This window comes from Gossypium hirsutum, chromosome A01 (assembly GCF_007990345.1).
Source record: "Gossypium hirsutum isolate 1008001.06 chromosome A01, Gossypium_hirsutum_v2.1, whole genome shotgun sequence".
NCBI lineage: Eukaryota > Viridiplantae > Streptophyta > Magnoliopsida > Malvales > Malvaceae > Gossypium > Gossypium hirsutum.
The window spans coordinates 119310430-119329730 of record NC_053424.1 but is presented as its reverse complement, the minus strand read 5'-3'; the positions used below and the strand labels follow the sequence as shown (position 1 = coordinate 119329730).

Below are 19301 nucleotides of genomic sequence, written 5' to 3'. Positions count from 1 at the left end.
TGGTTATTGTTGGTATACTCCTGGAGGGTTGGGGTTGGATTAATTTGGATCCTTCTGTTCGACTCAGTTCTAGGTTGGGTTATTTTGAGTCAAATTTTTACAGGTTGAAGTCTGAATGTGTTTAAAATGGGTTCTCGAGCTTCAACATCAATGCTGGGAAATGGTTCGATTGAATGTACTCATGATTTCCCCCTTTCATTCAAGTATTTGAATAAGTACAATTTAATAAATACTAGAAACCGATTTGGATTTTAATTTTTAATTTTAGAGAGGATAATCAAGAGACCGAAAGCCTGACACATGGAGGAAGTCATGAGATACGAATTTTTTAAATATCCCCACTTGGGAGTGGATAATCTCGTGTGATTTGTGTTTATTTTAATTTTTAATATCAACAAAAAAAATCGAATGACTTGAATTTAAGATGAACTAAATTTAAAATTACTCAAAAATTCTAATTTAGATTTAAAATAACTTAATCCAATCCATGGATTAAAAATCACAAGTCTACCAAAGGTGTAAAAATTATAAGGTTTAAATCTTTGAATTTTAGAAGTTGTAGTGTGATCACTAATATTATCGTTTTATTATATTTTAGTCACAAATATGTTAATTATTGTTAACGACATAACCACAATCTAACATGATTAATAATAATTTTTTCTTCTCGAAACTTTCTTCAAATACTATTGTGTTGATAACAAATATTATTAATGACTATGTTAATTTGTCATTCATTGTTAACGATAAGTAATAATTCAGTGATCAAAATGGTACAAAACGGTAGATAATATAATAACTTTTTAAAATTTGATGACTAAAATATGATTGTAACTATATTCAAGTGACTAAATCGGTAGTTTTTTTGGATAATTCTTTTTTTTAGCTTAAACTACATCCAATGTCACTAAATACTAGTAAGTTTACGTTTTGACTACTCAACTTTAAAAAAGTTACAATAGATTATCATTAAATTATTTGAAAGTTTTTATTTAAGTCATCTAGTTATTAGTTCTTTTTACAAAGTTTGATTAGTAAGCTTTAACCTATAATTTGATGATCGGTACAGTGAACAATATCTTTTGACAAATGGAAGAACATAATTTAAGGGTGAGTTTGGATGGACGGTGCGTTTACCTGCGGTTAGTGTAAAAACAGCGGTGGCGGTGATATTGGATATTGTAGTAATACTGTAGCGTGAGACAAAAAGTAAGTTAAACGTACCTTACCGCACCCAATCGCCCATCCAAACTAAGCCTAAATCCAAATCGATTAGACGATCTGTGTCGAAGATAAAGAGAAAAAAATATAAATTAAAAAAAGAAGAAGAAAAAACATAAATTTTCTATTAATTTAGTTATATTGGTTTTTTTTGGGATAAGTTTTGGATTAAATTACAAGGAAAAAGAATATTTTGGATTTTAAAAGAAAATGAAAAATACCGTTAAAGGGCAATAGAAACTGGAAAGTACAAAAATTGAACCCTAAGCGCCTAAATTTCTCCGATCCCTCTTCCCCATTTCAATAAACATAAAAGAAGAAGAACCGTTCATGAAATAAAATTAAAAATTTACGGTTTTTCGGCTGTTCTAGGCAATGGTAGGGATCATGAATCCGGTTTCGAGAGAAAAGCTCGCGAGTTTATCCAGCTCAGTGAAGTTCGCCATTGACTTAGGTTCCAAGCTAGAGCTTTGTTGTCAACTAAAGCATGATTTATTGGAGGAAGATGCTGCTGATTTGTCCGAGTTCCTTCCTCGTATCTTCGACCTTTACTCTGATCCGTCTGGTCCGGTTCGCAAGTTTGCTACCGAGTACGCTTCCTCTGAAATCTCTATCTCAATATGTAGTATCTTAGCTGTTTTTATTGCTTATAATTAAGAGTTTATCCTTTTTTTTTGCTTTTTTAAATTAAATGTAGGATTATTGGTGAAATTGGAGTGAAGCACCTTGAATTTGTACCTGAAATTGCACCATTTCTGATAACTGTTGTGGAGGATGCTACACCTGCTGTTGCTCGACAATCTATTGCTTGCAGCATTGATTTGTTTCGCCATACTCTCGAAAAGATTGCAATTCGGGTTTGTTTATGTTATTTGCTTTTATAGAATCTTACTGTGAAAACTAGCTTTTTAAGGTTTAACTATTTAAGATTAAAAACAATTGTTTTGGCATCATTTAAGATATAATGATCTCTCTCATTAGGAATTAGGCCTCCAGAAATTCACATGCTATTTATGTTTGTTTCAGGGTCTTTACTCCAGTGAATTGGACAGTGATCTTGAATCATCGTGGTCATGGATGTTAAAGTTGAAGGAGAAGATATATTCTATAGCTTTCCAGGTAGCTTTTGATTCTTTCTGTTTCATGACGATTGAAGTTTCTTCATTGCCTCATTCATTGTAAGCTTTAATCAGCCAGGAAGTGGTGGGATAAGATTGGTCGCACTGAAGTTTGTTGAAGCGGTTATTCTTCTTTATACTCCTAACCCTAATGGCTCTCCGGAGCCCCCTCCTAATGAAGGTAATTTAATTTAGATTTTCTCATCAAGGTTAGAATGCTTGAAGAAAAGACTCTCATATTGTCATTTTAATATGTTATTCACTGGCATTTAACAATTTAAATATGTTCTATTCAATTTACTTTGCAGGTACCTCTATAGAGTTTAACATAACTTGGCTTCGGGGGGGCCATCCTTTACTCAATGTTGGGGATTTGTCAATTGAAGCTAGCCAACGTTTGGTTTTGTTGCTTGATCAGCTTAGATTTCCTGCGGTAAAATCTCTCACCACCTCTGTGATTGTTGTGATTATTAACAGGTATGATGCCCTTTCACTTGATTTTCGATCCAACTTATTTCCTTGCACTCAGTTCATTATGATACATGAAATATCTCTCTTCAAGTATGATCTCAATAGTTAGGAAATGATATCCATGTAAAACTGTTCTAATTTTCAATTCTTGTATAAAGATGATAATTGAAAATTTTAGCGGGTATAAAAATTTTCCATCAGAAGTTCCGTGTGGAAAAATTATTACTGGTGTGGTCTTATCCTTGAATATGTATCTTGAAAAGTTCTTTTTCTCTTACTGTACTTAAATTTATGACATTGACCTAGTTCATATTGCGGTTTTCACATTTGGTTATATTTCAGTTTTTATTTTATTGTTTTCCCACTGTTTTGTCTTTGATATCAGTCTTTCAGCAATTGCAAAGAAAAGGCCTGCATATTATGGACGTATTCTACCAGTTTTGCTCAGTTTGGATCCCCCAAGCTTTGTTATCAAAGGGGTTCATGTCTATGGAGCACATCATGCTTTGAAAAATGCCTTACTCTCATGCTTGAAATGCACGCACCCGAGTGCTGCACCGGTATTCATTTTATACTAAACATTCTCGTTTAGACTCTTATCAATTAATAAGGTTGCATCTCCGTTTCTACTTCAGTGTTTCTTTTACATTTTACTTGTACATGCCCAAGTGCTTCAAGGTATTTATTTGCTGGTAAAAATTCTCTTTTAGACTCTTATCTATTAATAAGTTGCATCTTCCTTTGTACTACGGTGTGTGTATGTTTTACGTTTTACTTTGTCAATGAAGATACTTGTTTTCCATATATCTTCACATAAGTTGCCTAGTACTTTTGGTAATAGTGAGAGTTGAATGGGTATTCCATTATACTGGTTTTAAACCACTCAGTATGCTTTCTAATATGGTACAATTACTTATTATGTACTTGTTTAGTTGTTTCATAGCATTATCTTTAGTACCATGATAATTACAATTTTGTTACTTAGCATCCATGAACACCAAAGTTGAGTACCTTGCCCATTTTTTCTATGAACTTTGTTTTTGGTTTATATAGTGGCGGGAACGTATACTTGGTGCCTTGAAAGAGATGAAAGCTGGAGGACTGGCAGATCTAGCTCTCAACCAAGTTCATAAAATTAATGGAAGTGTAGAAGAGGAAAAAGATGATTCTTTGCTTATTAAGGTATCTACGGTGTTATTTCATGTTTTCTATGATTTGGGCATAGCATGTGCTGGTTTGTGCATTTTTTATCAGCACATCGACATGTAAGCATATGATTGGGCTTTTAACAATAGGTTTGAGACCTTACAGGAAGAAAAGCCCTTGACTAAAGCATATGATGCTGCTGGTAGCAATGTGGGGAGGAAAAGATCTGGAACCGAGGACAGTAGTGATTTGGCTGAAAAAGATGAGGTGTCAGGCAAACGTGTCAAGGCAACACCTAGCGTCTCAGAAGAGTCAACAAAAGAATTAAACACGAATATAACTGTGTCTCAAGGTGATATTTCGTCAACTCAATCTAGCACAAGAAAAGTAGATGTTGATACCGGACCAGTCCAGCAACTTGTTGGCATGTTCGGTGCCTTGGTTGCTCAAGGAGAAAAAGCTGTGGGATCTTTGGGGATTCTTATTTCAAACATATCTGCTGACTTGCTGGCTGAGGTAGTGATGGCTAACATGTGTAACCTTCCTCCTACACATCCTCACACTGACACTGATGATGAATTGCTGGAGGATATGTGCATAGTTGGAAGTGACACTCAAGCCAAGTATCCACCGTCATTTTTAGCTGATGTCATTTCACTATCAAGTACTTTCCCGCCGATAGCCTCAATGCTGAACTCCCAGCAATCAGTTCCCAATAAAGTAGTGGTATGACCTTTTCCTTCAGAAGATGTTTTTTATGTGACTGTGATGTCAGGAATAGGTTTTTACAAAGTTGCAAGTAGGTTTTTAGTGAATTCCTGTTTACTTTTGATGGATTTAGGGGCTTAAGCTTGTTTTTGACCATACCAAAGATGGGCCAATAAACAAATGCTTGATTAAATTCTTTTGTTGGTTCAGTCATTTGACAGGGACGCTTTCCTCTTCTTTAATTTGCCTTTATCATGTGTGCATTTCTGTTTGTTTTTGGTCCAACATGTTTATTTTGCTGAAGATACAGAAAACAGAAGGGGAGGAAGAGGTTGATGTTGTGGCTGACCCTAATAGTGCTCTTGCATATGCTGGAATGGCTCACGAAGATGAAAATGCTCTCTTGGCCACTGATTTACCCGTTTCGTCTAACATTGTTTTGCCTGGAATGAAGATTGATCTACCTACTCCATCTGATATCCATGATACAGGCAATCTTGAAAGTGGCATACCGGGTTTGGATTCTTCTTTTCGTAATGATGGACTGTCAGATACCCAAGCTGCTTCCTCATTAGTCTCTACTGATATAGAAGACGCTAGTCAAGAACAAGCTACAAGTTTTGGTGGAAAGTCACCGTTGCATGTACTTCCATCAATTTCAATAGATAGGTCTGAGGAGCTTAGTCCAAAAGCAGCTGTTACTGATTCCAGCAGCATGGTTTCCTCAACAGCGACTTCTGTTGTTACATCCTGTCCTTTTGTCTTGCCCAAGATGTCAGCACCTGTTGTCAATCTTTCCGAGGATCAGAAGGATGATGTGCAAAAGTTGGCTTTTGTACGAATCGTTGAGGCATATAAGCAAATAGCAGTAGCTGGAGGCTCACAAGTTCGTTCTTCTCTGCTTGCTTACCTGGGGGTTGAGGTAGTAATTCTGACTTCTCAGGAATGTTTCCATCTTTCTGCAGACAGCATCTGGTTGTGATATATTTATTGTAGTGAGTGTCTTACTAGTTTTGGCATTCTGTACTAAACATGTTTATGCCTTCCTTCTCTCAGTTGCCATCAGAGTTAGAACTACAGAAGGTTCTTCGAGAACACATTTTGTCAGATTATATAAATCACCAGGTAACTGGATTTTTCCAGCTTATTTCATGTTTGTTTGTGCCTCAAGTTGCTGGCTTAACATAAATTCCTTTAATTATGACTTTATGGCTGAAACAAGTTTGCTGGGACTGTTGACATATTCTAATATCACCTCCACCTTTCCAATCTGCTCATGGTTTTGCTGGTTTTTGTTTTCAAACTGATTTTTCAAATGTCTGCTTTATTGTACATTAAATTCATCTAAACTCCATGCTAGCTAATGATGGCTTTTGGTGGCTTCAGGGACATGAGTTGACATTGCGTGTCCTCTATAGGTTATTTGGAAAGGCAGAAGATGAAAGTGATTTCCTCTCATGTACAACTGCTGCTTCTGCATACGAAACATTCCTTCTGGCTGTTGTATGTATTTGTTTGATTATTACTATCTTGTTCTTCCTCAGAGATCCTATATTTTTGAGAAAATTTTTTCAATGCAGGCTGAAACTCTTAGGGACTCTTTTCCGCCTTCAGACAAATCTTTAAGTAAACTACTTGGCGAGGCTCCTCGCCTGCCTAAGTCAGTTTTGAATTTATTAGGGTGTCTGTGTTCACCTGGAATTTCAGAGAAAGCTGAGGAGTCACAAAGTGGAGATAGAGTTACTCAAGGCCTCAGCACCGTATGGAGCCTAATTCTACTGAGACCTCCCATTCGAGATGTGTGCTTGAAAATTGCTTTGCAGGTTTGTAATTTGTCTTGGATAATACTTCTAAATTGAAGCTCTCTTTTGCGTATCAATTGTTTGACTTTTATGTTCACCTTGCCTTTTAAAGAGTGCTGTTCATCACTTGGAGGAAGTCCGAATGAAAGCGATACGCCTGGTAATTGTTCACAATGCTATTGAAGAAATTAGGGGTTACCTGCTCTAATCTATTTTACAGTGGAGGATGTCTTTCATTTATAGGTAGCAAATAAGTTGTACCCTTTACAATCTATTGCTCAACAAATAGAAAAATTTGCAAGGGAAATGCTGCTCTCTGTAGTAAATGTTGATGCTACAGAAAGAACAGGTGCTGAAGGATTAATCAGTGAATCACATAAGGTAACCATGTTGGACCTTTTGTTTTGAATGCCATCATTTCCAACCTTATTATGCATAGAATCTTTTCTATTTGGTTCAATTTGGAATAGCTTGATGTATATCTTGATCATTTTCTGCTGGATAAAATATGAGAGTATATGTTCATAGAGATGCATATGTATGAATATACCAGTTCAAGCATATATGCATACACCCATTCATTTATGTGTGGTCTTGTATGCTGTGTATAGCATGAAACCATTACCAGGTGCAAGAAAAAGCCATGAGCTTTTTGTTTTCTTAGAATTTCCTCTGTTATGTGTGTGTATTGTATTTTTACTTCTCCTTATGTTTTGTTTTCTTGAGGTGCAGCAAGGTAGGGGAGAGGTGAATTGTGCTCTTCAGTACATGAAACTTTAACTATCTTCTTTGACCAGTTTCTTTTCTTTGGAAACATGGGAGGTGGGGGTATGTCAAACCGGGAATGTATGTGTCTGTGTGTGTGCATTTGTGTATATACTTTATGTCCTCTGATTCCTTGGTTGAAAAAAAATGCTCATTTATTTGAGAGGTTGGTAATGAAGTTATTGAAAATTAAATTGAAATTGTGTTATTGTTTGTGCAATTTTACTTGCCTGTTCAGAGTTATGTAGTGACTTATGTTATGCATAGTGTTAGGATCTATTGTAGGATTTCTTATTTAAGTTGTCTGTAACTTTTAACAGGACTCTGATTTGGAAAAGTCATCAAATGAGCATCCGTCAATGAGTTCCAGTAGTAAAGACATCTCTGCTGATGTTCATCAGTCAGAAACATCTCATAGTGGGTCAGCCCCTTCTGTCCCTGAGGCTCAGCGGTGCATGTCTCTGTATTTTGCTCTTTGTACAAAGGTGTTGCTTCTATTTTGATTGCTTGATTCTTGTGGATAATATTTTGAGTGCTTGTTTCTTCATAATCCTCTAAAGGGATTAATATTTTTCTGTTATTTTCATTTGACAGAAGCACTCTCTTTTTGGCCGAATATTTATTATCTACAGTAGTGCGTCGAAGGAAGTTAAGCAGGTTTGGTTAATGCATATTGGAACCTTATTTTAGAAATTATCAAAATCCTTGGTGTTCTTTCTGTGTTCTCTTTCTTAGTAAATGGGTATTGCAGGCAATCCATCGTCATATTCCAATACTAGTCCGTACTATGGGCTTGTCATCTGACCTTCTTGAAATTATTTCAGATCCTCCTAGTGGAAGTGAGAATCTTCTGATGCAGGTTTGCTATAGTTTCGTAAACTGTATAATTTTTTGAATCCCCTAGCTGAAGCTATAAAGTTTTTAACTGGGTCTGGTTTGCCTTTTGTCCACCCGGTCTCAAATGCCAGGTTTTGCAGACACTGACAGAAGGGACAGTTCCTTCTGCAGAATTGATATTTACCATTAAGAAGTTATTTGATTCAAAACTGAAGGTACAAATAAAGTTTGCTCTCTTGTTTTATTTTCATGAACCAGATTTGCTTTGAGAATATTTTTTAAGGTGTGTTTGGTTTGGATTGGTGACAGGATGTTGAAATTCTAGTTCCAGTATTGCCATTCCTACAAGGAGATGAGGTTGTTCTCCATTCTCTGAATAATTTCCTTTCCTTTTGTAATGACCATTACTGTTGAAAAAGCTTTGTGGATGGATATTCAAGAAAACAGAAGCATAACGCTCACAACATAATTCCTTTTTTATTAGAATCAAAGGCCAAGCCATATTAAATAAAGATGAAAGTTTGGAATAAGGAATGTCAGTAAAAGATTTCATGTCAAGCAAATACATCACAACTTACTGATATCATGAAGAAGTCTTAACCTTTTGTTTTGGTTGTCATTTACCGGTATTCTTTCATTAAATTGGGAATCAACTTCAAAATTTTGAGTTAGCATTTCACACAAGATGATATCTATGAGAAAGTGGCAGGTTAGTAACTTAGTATAATATTGTCAGTGTGGCAAGTAGCAGTTGTCAGTGGCATCGGCAACATTGGTTCTGTTGTTTTTCTTAAACATATTTGATTAAAAGATTTGACTAGATTGCTTTATTTATTGACTTTTGGTAGGAATAATTTGCTTAGAGAAGTAAATGCTTGTTGATGCTCTTTTGGGCTTCATGCTTGGCACGCTTTTTCCTATTACTTTCTGCTTAGTTTATTTCCTGGTGTCAATCTTAATAAATAGCTTCTCTATCTTCCTCTTGTTTAGGAGGTGCTCTTTAAATGCCTTGTTTTGATTTTTTATTAGTGTCAGTGTGGCCTTCTCTGCTGCATTTTATTTTAACAGTTTGTTTTCTAGGTTTTGCTGCTTTTCCCCCATCTTGTAAATCTTCCGCTGGATAAGTTCCAAGCTGCGCTTACCCGTTTGCTACAGGTATCATTCTCACCCCTTGCATACTACAGCTGCACCTTTTCTTTGTTTCTTTCTGAATTCACTTGGCGGTGGGGTAGGGTGGTCATAAGGAATATATCAAGGAACATGTGAAATATTATCATGTTGTAAGGAAATTGTGATTGTTATATTTTGATTGAAAATTTTGCTTCAGGAAAACACATAATCTGCTTTAATTTTTGCTGCATTTTCCGTTTCATTGCTAATCAGACTCTGGTCCTAGGGATCTGCTCACTCTGGTCCAGTGCTCACTCCAGCTGAAGTATTAATCGCTATCCATGGCATTGATCCTGAAAGAGATGGAATTCCCTTGAAGAAGGTTCTTTCATGTTTATTAATCTAGAATTTCTCTCCCCGTGTTGTTTTTCTTTCATGTTTATTAATCTAGAATTTCTCTCCCCGTGATGTTTTCTCTTTCTCTTTTAAACTAACACTTGGAATTTTGTAATTTTGTAATTTTTTCATGCTGCAATCAGGTCACTGATGCATGTAATGCTTGTTTTGAGCAACGGCATATATTCACTCAGCAGGTTCTTGCGAAGGTCTTAAATCAGTTGGTCTGTACTATACCACTTCTTTATGTTTTAATCACCAAATTTGCTACTGTCTCTGTCTGAATATAGATGATGAATGTTTTTCCCAATAGGTCGAGCAGATTCCTCTTCCTTTGTTGTTTATGCGTACCGTATTACAAGCCATTGGTGCTTTTCCTGCACTGGTAAGGAATTTATTTCTGCTCTATTATTAAATAGTTTCTTCCATTGGCTGCTCTTTATCTCAAGAAAAGAATAAAACCTGTTTAAAGAATTTAACATGATAAGAAAAGATATTCACGACTTATTGATGACTTGATCACCCTAAATTTTGTAGGTGGAATTCATAATGGAGATTCTTTCTCGTCTTGTAAGCAAGCAAGTGAGTATTTTTATCACAATAAACTGACACATTTCACTTTATGGTTCATGCTTATATTGTTATTAAATTATTGGTTTGTTTCAGATATGGAAATACCCAAAGTTGTGGGTAGGATTTTTGAAATGTGCGCTCTTGACAAAGCCTCAATCTTTCAGTGTGCTGCTTCAGGTGCATGTTTCTTTTGTCAACCGGATTTGAAAATCCAATTTTGATCTTCCTATATGAGCGTGTTCTTTCTTTTTGTAAATGTACGGCCTTTTTGTCTTTCAGCTACCTCCTCCACAACTTGAAAATGCACTGAACAGGACTGCAGCACTCAAAGCTCCTTTGGTTGCTCATGCTAGCCAACAGAATATCCGAAATTCACTTCCTAGGTTTGTCATGAAGGATGAACTTTTATTTTTGGTCAACCTATGGTTTTTCTACTTTTACCATGCTCAAGTTTTTCTTAAAAACACTCATCTCAACTTATCATGCTGACATGGATTTTTTAGGTGTTTTTTTTTACAAAATCTACTTCAACATTTTAACTAGAATAACTAACTAATGACATTATAGAAGTAGATGACCGAAACAGAAACTAAATCTGAGCATAATAGAGGGATCAAAACCATAATTTGACCTTTATTATTATTATTTTGGATAGAATAAACTTCATCACATACTCTATAAACGCCCCCCTTGTTTTCTCATCACCATCTCCTTTTTTCCTTTTTGGGGTTTGCCATTTCCAGGTCTGTGTTGGCAGTTTTGGGACTTGCTCCGGATACTCAGTCCTCCAGTCAGGCACAAACAAGTCAGGCTCACACCGGAGATACAAGCAACTCCGAGAAGGATGCTGCAGTGACAGAGAAATCGAAAGAGTCATCCAGTGCTAGCTGAAGTGTATGAAACTCAATTTTGTTAAAGCATATGCTTATTAAAGGTTAGATTGCTACAATGGTGCCTGCCATGGATAGTTGGGTTTACGAATCTCCTAAAGCTAAACTTCCATGACTCAATTCAGGCAAGGGGATAGAAATATGGAAGGCAGTCACTATTCTTTATCATGCCCTTGATATCTAACACATGACATATAATATATATGCCATTGATAGAGAAAGACTGTCTGCCTTCGATTTAAATTATTTGATTTCTCAAGAAATTTCAGGGAATTCTTGTCAACATGTACAAGAAGATTGATTGCAATTTTGATAAGTTAAAGTATTGCACATAAGGGTTTGTAACATTGCAAGGATCTACACATCTCAAGGTATATGCTTTTAGTCCTCTCAAATCAAGATTCCCCCCCCCCTCCCTTTTAGTATTTCTTGGCATCAGTTGTAGAATTCAGAATCTGAACTCTTTTTTATCTTTTGATTTAAAGTTATATTACTGAAACCATGATCCATGACTATTAAGTTGGGGTTTACTTTCTGTGATGATGTGGGAAATTAAATATGGGGATAATATGCCTGGTAGTTTTTTATTGGTTAAAATATGTCTAGTCCCTGTACTTTTTGAAAATTTAGAATTTATTCCGTGTATTTTTATTTTTAGAAATTCAGTCTCTATACTCTTTCAATTTTAAAATTCAATTCTCACTGTTAACACTATTAATTTTTTTTTCTTAAATTTGTTGGTGACCTTTTGAAAAAAAAATAAAAAACTCACTTAGTAGTTATGAAATTTAAAATGATGTAATTAACTTGAATCTAATAAAAAATTTTAATAGTGATAATAGTTAGACTTGAATTTTGAAATTTGAAAAATAGAGAAACTAAATTCTTAGAAATAAAAATATAAAAGATATATGGCATATTTAATCATATTTAATTATTTCGATGTTGCTTGGTTTTGATCACATGAAGTAAGAGTTCAACACTATCGATAGAGCACATGCATGTTAGCTATATATGTCCGGTAGATTTACCTCAGGTTGCATTTCACTAGAATTTCCTTTGTCTAATAGCAGCCATTTTTTTTGGCCAATTTTTAGGAGGGAAAGGGTTGCGAAACTCTAGATATGGTGTCAACTTTAGATTTGATTTCATCACAAATGATGTTATCAATTTTGTTCTTAACCCAAAATCAGATTTGATTAGTCTAAATTCAAATTTCAAAAAAAAAAAATCAAATCCATTAGTTTAAATTCGAAATGGCTTAGAATTTGAATCAAACTCGAACCATAAAACTTTAGTTTAAATTCGAAATGGCTTAGAATTTGAATCAAACTCAAACAATAAAACCAATGTCTCCAGCTTGAAATGATTCAATTAAAAAGAAATTTGATATTCAATCATGATCACTTTTAAATGATTTATATTTAAACCCTGAAATGGTTTGAATCCAAAATAGTTTTAAAATTTTAAAATTTATCTAGATTCATCTAAATCTAAGATTAACTCAAACTTGTGTCCTGACCTTAATGCAAAAACCGGTACGACTATGCAATCACAAGTCACAAACAATCCAAGGGGAACCTAATTATCTATCAGCCCATTTCTTTCCTTCCTCTACTGTTGAATCTTTCACAGCTTTCGATACTTACATAATATAAAATGAAATTGGCAAACAAAGTGACCACGGCATGCTTAGCTTCACTTTTTTCACAAAATTCCTTTGCTACACAGGGAAGCAACGAACCTTTAATTCTCTCAGAAAACTAAAAATCTATTAACTTAACTTTGCATACGTGGCATTCTAATATTCAGGGCTACGAGTAAAAAAATTAAAGTTATCTCAAATACCAAATTTAAAAAAATGATAAATTACATCTAAGATTATTACATTGTTAATAAATTTACGATTTGGTTACAAAATGTCAAAAAGTTCGATATGCTTATTGAACCGTTCGAAAGTTTTCATTTAAGTCAATGAGCCGTTAAAATTTCTGCCTTCTATTTTCGTATTGCCTACACCAATCAAAAGCACTCCTTCCCTTCTTTTCTACAGTTCAAAATTTTTCATGAAACAACTTTGAATGTCATGAATTTACAAATTAAAATTCAAATAATTTTTTTTTTTGATATTCGATATTGACCGTCAAATTAACTTGGAGCTAAAGTATGTTCTTTTACTTGTCAATGGGTATTGATCAATTGTAACGATCGTCGATTCATTGCTTGAAGCTCGCTAATTGAACTTTTAAAAAAATTTATCAGTTTAGTTTAATGACTTAAATGAAAATTTTCAAATAATAAAATGACCATTTTATAAATTTTTGAAGTTAAGTGACCAAAACTTAATTTTACTAATAGTTTGGTGACATTTGGTGTAACTGAAATTAAAAGCAGGAGTACTAAATTTCAAAAGTCTAAAGACTACAGGGACCGGAGACAGTATTAGCCCATACAAAACAGTTTGGGCCTAAGCCCTTAAATTTAACCCATAACTCTCATTGGTATATAATGAACTCAGTCTAACTCGACCGATTCAGCAATTTTATCTTTGGTCGAAGACTCAGATCGGAGCTGAAAAAGTTTGTAGTATTAAGAAAAAATTAGAAAAAAAAAGAACAAAATCCCCAAGCAGCAGCAGCCAAAAACGGGGGCAAATTGAAGAATGGGTGTTGATTATTACAAGATTCTTCAGGTCGACCGCAATGCAAAAGATGAAGATTTGAAGAAAGCGTATCGTAAACTAGCCATGAAGTGGCATCCTGATAAGAACCCTAACAACAAGAAAGATGCTGAAGCGAAATTTAAGCAAATCTCTGAAGCTTATGATGTAAATTTTTTTGTTATTTTGTCCTTTTTTTAATTAAAATTTAATATGTTCTTTTTAAAAACAAAAATGCATGCTCTTCTTTTCCGATTAATTTTAGGTTCTGAGTGATCCCCAAAAACGGGCGGTTTATGATCAATACGGAGAAGAAGGGTTAAAAGGCCAGATGCCGCCTCCAGGGGCGGGAGGTTTTGGAGGCGGTGACAGTGGTGGTCCAACGACGTTCCGGTTCAATACTCGCAACCCTGACGATATTTTCTCGGAGTTTTTTGGGTTTTCGAGTCCGTTTGGGATGGGTGATATGGGTGGGCCACGTGCAGGGGCGTCTGGGTTCCCTAGGGGAATGTTTGGTGAAGATATATTCGGCTCGTTTAGGGGTGGTGCTGGTGAGGGTTCTACCACTATGCCTCGAAAAGGTGCCCCTATTGATCGGCCATTGCCTTGTAGCTTGGAAGATTTGTATAAAGGGACTACCAAGAAGATGAAGATTTCTAGGGATGTTATGGACGGTAGCGGGTAATTTTTTTATTTTCATAGCTCTTTGTTTTCTTATTACTATTATCATTCTTATTTTTCTAAGCTAATTAATTGGTAATGCTTAGTTTTTTCTGCCTTGATTTTATCATGTGGAATTCTGGATAGTAAAGTTTCAGCTGGATTCATGTGTTGATCTAATTTCAGTTTTGAAATACAACTTGTTGTTAGTGTAGATTGTAAATTAGTAAATTAACTGAGTCCTCTTAATGGTTTTTAGGCATAAGAGAAGGAATGATTAACAGTTTCAGCATATGATTATATTCTAAGTTTGTCTTTTTGCTGAAGATGATGCTATTTTTTTGGATAATGGGGTTCTAAATTGCTTATGGTTTAAAATGATTGATTGTTTCGTACGTGATGACATATTATTGATTGTTTCATACGTGATGACATATTTGCATGACAGTTTTGAACTGAAAATATTGTGATTATTGAGATTTTATGGTCTTAAGTTTACATTGACTATATGAATTCCTTCCTTTCTGATTTGAGGTATTAATGTTCAGATGATTTAGATTTCATTGCCACAAGGTATACTCTTTCTTTGTATTCAATCGTCTTCCTTGTTTAGCAAAATGATTTTGTTTTTCAATCCTCTTTCTCCTTTTTGTAATGGTTTTGGTTTACATTTCAATCCTCTTTCTCCTTACGAGCAGTTATTTGAATGACATTCCTGCTATTTTGATGCTCCCTCCTAGATGAAGGGTTTTAGTTTTACCCTTTCCTTCTCTGTCAGTAGGATTAGATTGATAATGAAGCTTCTTTGTATATGATTGTGATCAACTTTGAAGATTTCTTGATGTTTACTGAAGATTCTATTTTTTAAGTTATATTGTTTGTGTTCATTTTTTTTGTTTATGCAAAAAAAAAATTGAGCTTAACCGTTCACTTTTTAAAGTGGCACTGTTTATATTAAGTAGTCAAATTATGGTCTATGATCAATCATATTGTGCAGCAGTGTTGTCAAGGGCGGAAGGTGCCTTCCAGGCACTAGCACCCTTATATTGCCTCAGGCGGAAAAAAGATAGCCTAAGTTAAGTAAATCACAATATGTATATGTGTGAGTTTTGCAAGTCTGTTCTTGTATATAATATATGAAGCTTAATATATAACAGTAAACTCTAAAGTGTGATCTAGTTTATCTACAAAACATGCAAATTTTTTTATTGGTCAATATTCATGATTTCCTTATGGTCATCGTTTGTTGTTGAATTCTCAAATATTGAGAAGTATAGAGCTTTCTAGTACTAGACAAGGTATATCAAATGAAAACAGTGAAAAGCAAAAGGAATTAAAGCATGCCCAGGCACACAAGGTGTGTGCCTGATCAAATGGGCCTCACCTGGAAGGGGCTAAGGTGTTTTTTCTGTGTAAGGCGCAAGGCACAGGCATGCCTAGGCGCATGCCTCGACAACACTGATGTGCAGTGTGGCCCCGCAAAGAAACTCCATATTTGTAGGTTAAGGAAATGTTTAATAGTTTACATCATCCTTAACATTTTGATTTTTGTTTTTCCCGGTACAGGAGACCTACTACAGTGGAAGAAATTCTTACCATTGATATTAAGCCGGGGTGGAAAAAAGGCACAAAAATAACTTTTCCCGAGAAGGGAAATGAGCAACGAGGGGTTATTCCCTCCGACCTTGTCTTCATCATTGATGAGAAGCCTCACAGTGTGTTCAAGAGAGACGGCAATGATCTTATCGTAACTCAGAAGATATCTCTGGTGGAAGCTCTAACTGGTTATACAGCACAGCTGACAACACTTGATGGACGGAATCTGACTGTCCCTATCAACAACATCATCAGTCCAACATATGAAGAAGTTGTAAAAGGGGAAGGAATGCCTATTCCTAAAGATCCTTCAAAGAAAGGAAATTTGAGAATCAAATTCAACATCAAGTTCCCTACCAAGCTTACAGCAGAGCAGAAAACCGGTATTAAGCGGTTAATCGGATCTCCCTAAGAATTGGTGGTACCCCTTGTTTGCTAATTGCTACAATCAGCCAACTTGTGTAAGTTAACATTTTTCCTTTTCTTTTATGTTTCTGTTTTATATGTTTTATTTTTTTTTCTTGGAAATGAGAAATTCAAGTGTTGCTGAACTGGGATGGGCTGAATAACAATTACCTAGGGGAGTTCATGAATTACTTTCTATATATTTTTCATTTTCTCTGCTGGGTTCTTAATGTTGCAGAAACTAGCCAGGTTCTTAAAGTTAAGGTCATTATTTTGTTTAATACTCACTTAGCAAAACTATATTTTGTTTGACTAACCCATCATCATCATCATCAAGTAACTAATGATGGTAATAACATTTTGGGTTAATTTGATCATTCTTCTAATAGCATTTTTATTGTATCAATCTAAGTTTTTTTTAGCTGTCAATTTTGTTGTTGAATGTTATTTAGTGGAATATAGTTAGAACATGTTGATCAAATTTTAAATATTTATTTTCTATTGCGTGGGTAACTTGGATATGGTGGGTTAAAAAATGGAGTGTCAGGTTTATTTGTTTTGGGTGAATTACCCAAAAATGCTGAATTTTAACCATAATTACTGGATTTGGCTGGTTTTTGCAAATTTACCTGATTAGGTCAATTTTGAGAAAACGCGTTCAGTTGGACGCGTTTTCAATGGATATGGTAGGAAAACGCTTCCAGCTGGACGTGCTTTTAGCTTTGGCCAAATGGTTAAATGTTAGTATTTTTATTCTTGAGTTTCGGGTGTAATTGTAACTATCTAATCATCTAATCAAAGAACTAATATGTTAAAAAAATAATTAAAAATTTAAAAGTATTAACATTTAACTATTTTGCCATGTCAAAGACGAAAGCGTCTCCAGCTGGACGCATTTTTTCAAAATTAACTTAATTTGGTAAATTTTGCTAAAATCGGCCTAATCTGGTATATATGGTTAAAAATCAGCATTTTTGGGTAATTCACCCTTTAGTTTAATGTCATATTCAAGTTGTGTGTTTACTTAACGTATTTTAATTAATTGATTAATTATGTTATTTGAGTTATATTGAAGGTCGAAGTTCATTCGAAATATGTGAGTTTGAACAAAAGAAATGTAGGTTAGGCTTTGAGCAGATATTTTAAGCGTGGGTTTAATTTTGTATATATTTTTATGTTCGGCTTTCATAATTTGATATTTGAGTTTGTAATTTTTCTTGATGTGGTTTTCGTATAAGATTTTAGAAATTGTTTTAACGGATTTAAACGCCTTGAGCCAAGTTAAAGTTTCGAATTTTGAGGGTAAAAACTGATAAATGGTAAAATTAGAGTAGGGGTCTAGGGGAGGACTAAATTGGTAACGATGAATGATAAAATTAGAGTAGGGGTCTAGGGGAGGACTAAATTGGTAACTTACAATGTAGGGATTAATAGCAAAATTTGTAGAAAGAGGCGGGGAGAGAGAATTAAGAAAGCATAAAAAAAAAACGTGGTATGATAGTGATATGAGAACGAGTCAAATAAACATAAAGGATTTGAAATTGAAAAAAGAGTTGCTTTGCTGTCGATGTGATAGAGAATTCAATCACGAGGCGATTTATGTTGAGGAAAAGCAACGTGCCTTTAGGATATCTACTTTTTATTTTATTTTTTAAGAAATATAATTATATTCTAAATCATGATCCTCATTTTAAATATTTAAATGTTATAATTATATTTTTAAATTGTCGAGGTTATATTAATTAGGATTCCGTTATTAAAATCGTTAATATAATTATTAAATGACACGTAAGATCTTATGCAGCGTAATTTAAAATGAATTTTTGAAGAAAATTGATATTGTAAAAAAAATTTGTTTTTGAAATTTTTACAAAAGTTTTATTGTTAACTTTCTCATTTAAATTTTTATTTTAAATAATGCCCGATGAGATTTTCTGTTTCATCTAGCCATTAAATTAGATTTTTTAATAATGGAAGAACTTAATTCATATAATTTTAATAGTTTGAGGATGTAATTAGATTTTTTTAAAGTTTAAGGACCAATTTAAAATGATGGTTATAGTTGAAAATATTTGGTATAATTAACTCTTAGCTATTAATAGATCATTACAAATTACAATCAAATTGAAATTTAAGGTGAGAGGCTATACATAGTAGAATTTAATCTAAATTGGATCTTAACTAAATCTAGAGTCAAGTCTAGTCACCTTTTAAATTGGGGGCAAAGTTCTCTTATCGTTGTTTTCTTTTATCCACAAAACTCGAGCCCAAAATTTTACTTAAAATGCACCAAATTTCTTATCATATGAGTGTTGATATTATTGTTGTAAATTGAAATTTAAAGTGAGAGGCTATACATAGTAGAATTTAATCTAAATTGGATCTTAACTAAATCTAGAGTCAAGTCTAGTCACCTTTTAAATTAGGGGCAAAGTTCTCTTATCGTTGTTTTCTTTTATCCACAAAACTCGAGCCCAAAATTTTACTTAAAATGCACCAAATTTCTTATCATATGAGTGTTGATATTATTGTTAGGTAAACTATACCCAATACTACTAAATTATTAGTAAATTGATGTTTTGATAACTACTCAACTTTAAAAAAGTTACAAAATGGTCATTGAATTATTCGAAATGTTCCATTTAAGTCATCGAGTTATTAAAATCGCTATTATATGACCTTCTCTATTTGTACCTCTGCACCAATCGAAAGTTCTCATTTCTCTTCACTTCTATAGTTCAGTTTTTTTTATGAAGTAGTTTGGAACATCACGAATTTGCGAATCAAAATCTCATAACTTTCTTCTCTGATCTCTAATACTGTCCGTTAAATTAATTTGGATCTAAGGTGTGTTTTGCTACTCATCGATGGGTACTGACCTACCATCTTAGTCACTGAATTGTCACTTAAAACTCACTAATCAAGCTTTAAAAAAAAGAACTTA

General features: G+C 34.2%; 2 protein-coding genes across 5 annotated transcripts; both read left to right on the top strand.

Moving 5' to 3' along the window:
• The first annotated feature begins 1454 nt into the window (after window positions 1-1454).
• Window positions 1455-11536, top strand: LOC107958059 (symplekin). Of its 4 annotated transcripts, none has more exons than XM_016893714.2 (27): window positions 1455-1811; window positions 1919-2078; window positions 2248-2340; window positions 2415-2520; window positions 2648-2816; window positions 3196-3370; window positions 3864-3992; window positions 4122-4682; window positions 4975-5586; window positions 5721-5789; window positions 6051-6167; window positions 6245-6487; window positions 6579-6626; window positions 6710-6847; window positions 7552-7716; window positions 7826-7888; window positions 7983-8090; window positions 8200-8283; window positions 8378-8425; window positions 9149-9223; window positions 9465-9560; window positions 9718-9798; window positions 9888-9959; window positions 10112-10156; window positions 10241-10324; window positions 10427-10530; window positions 10891-11536. In XM_016893714.2, exons 1-27 carry the CDS (start codon window positions 1597-1599, stop codon window positions 11036-11038), a joined length of 4008 nt encoding a protein of 1335 aa, XP_016749203.1. In that variant the 5' UTR covers window positions 1455-1596; the 3' UTR covers window positions 11039-11536. The 4 variants fall into 4 exon arrangements, 3 of the variants coding, with proteins under 3 accessions (XP_016749203.1, XP_016749202.1, XP_016749205.1); XM_016893713.2 differs by having other exon boundaries at window positions 1466-1811; window positions 4969-5586; XM_016893716.2 differs by lacking the exon at window positions 1455-1811 and having other exon boundaries at window positions 1936-2078; window positions 2419-2520; window positions 4969-5586.
• A 2013-nt stretch (window positions 11537-13549) lies between these two features.
• LOC107958058 (dnaJ homolog subfamily B member 13) lies at window positions 13550-16545 on the top strand. Its single transcript, XM_016893712.2, has 3 exons — window positions 13550-13864; window positions 13962-14377; window positions 15923-16545. The coding sequence occupies exons 1-3, from the start codon at window positions 13700-13702 to the stop codon at window positions 16362-16364; spliced, it is 1023 nt and encodes a 340-aa protein (XP_016749201.2). The 5' UTR covers window positions 13550-13699; the 3' UTR covers window positions 16365-16545.
• Window positions 16546-19301: the final 2756 nt, after the last annotated feature.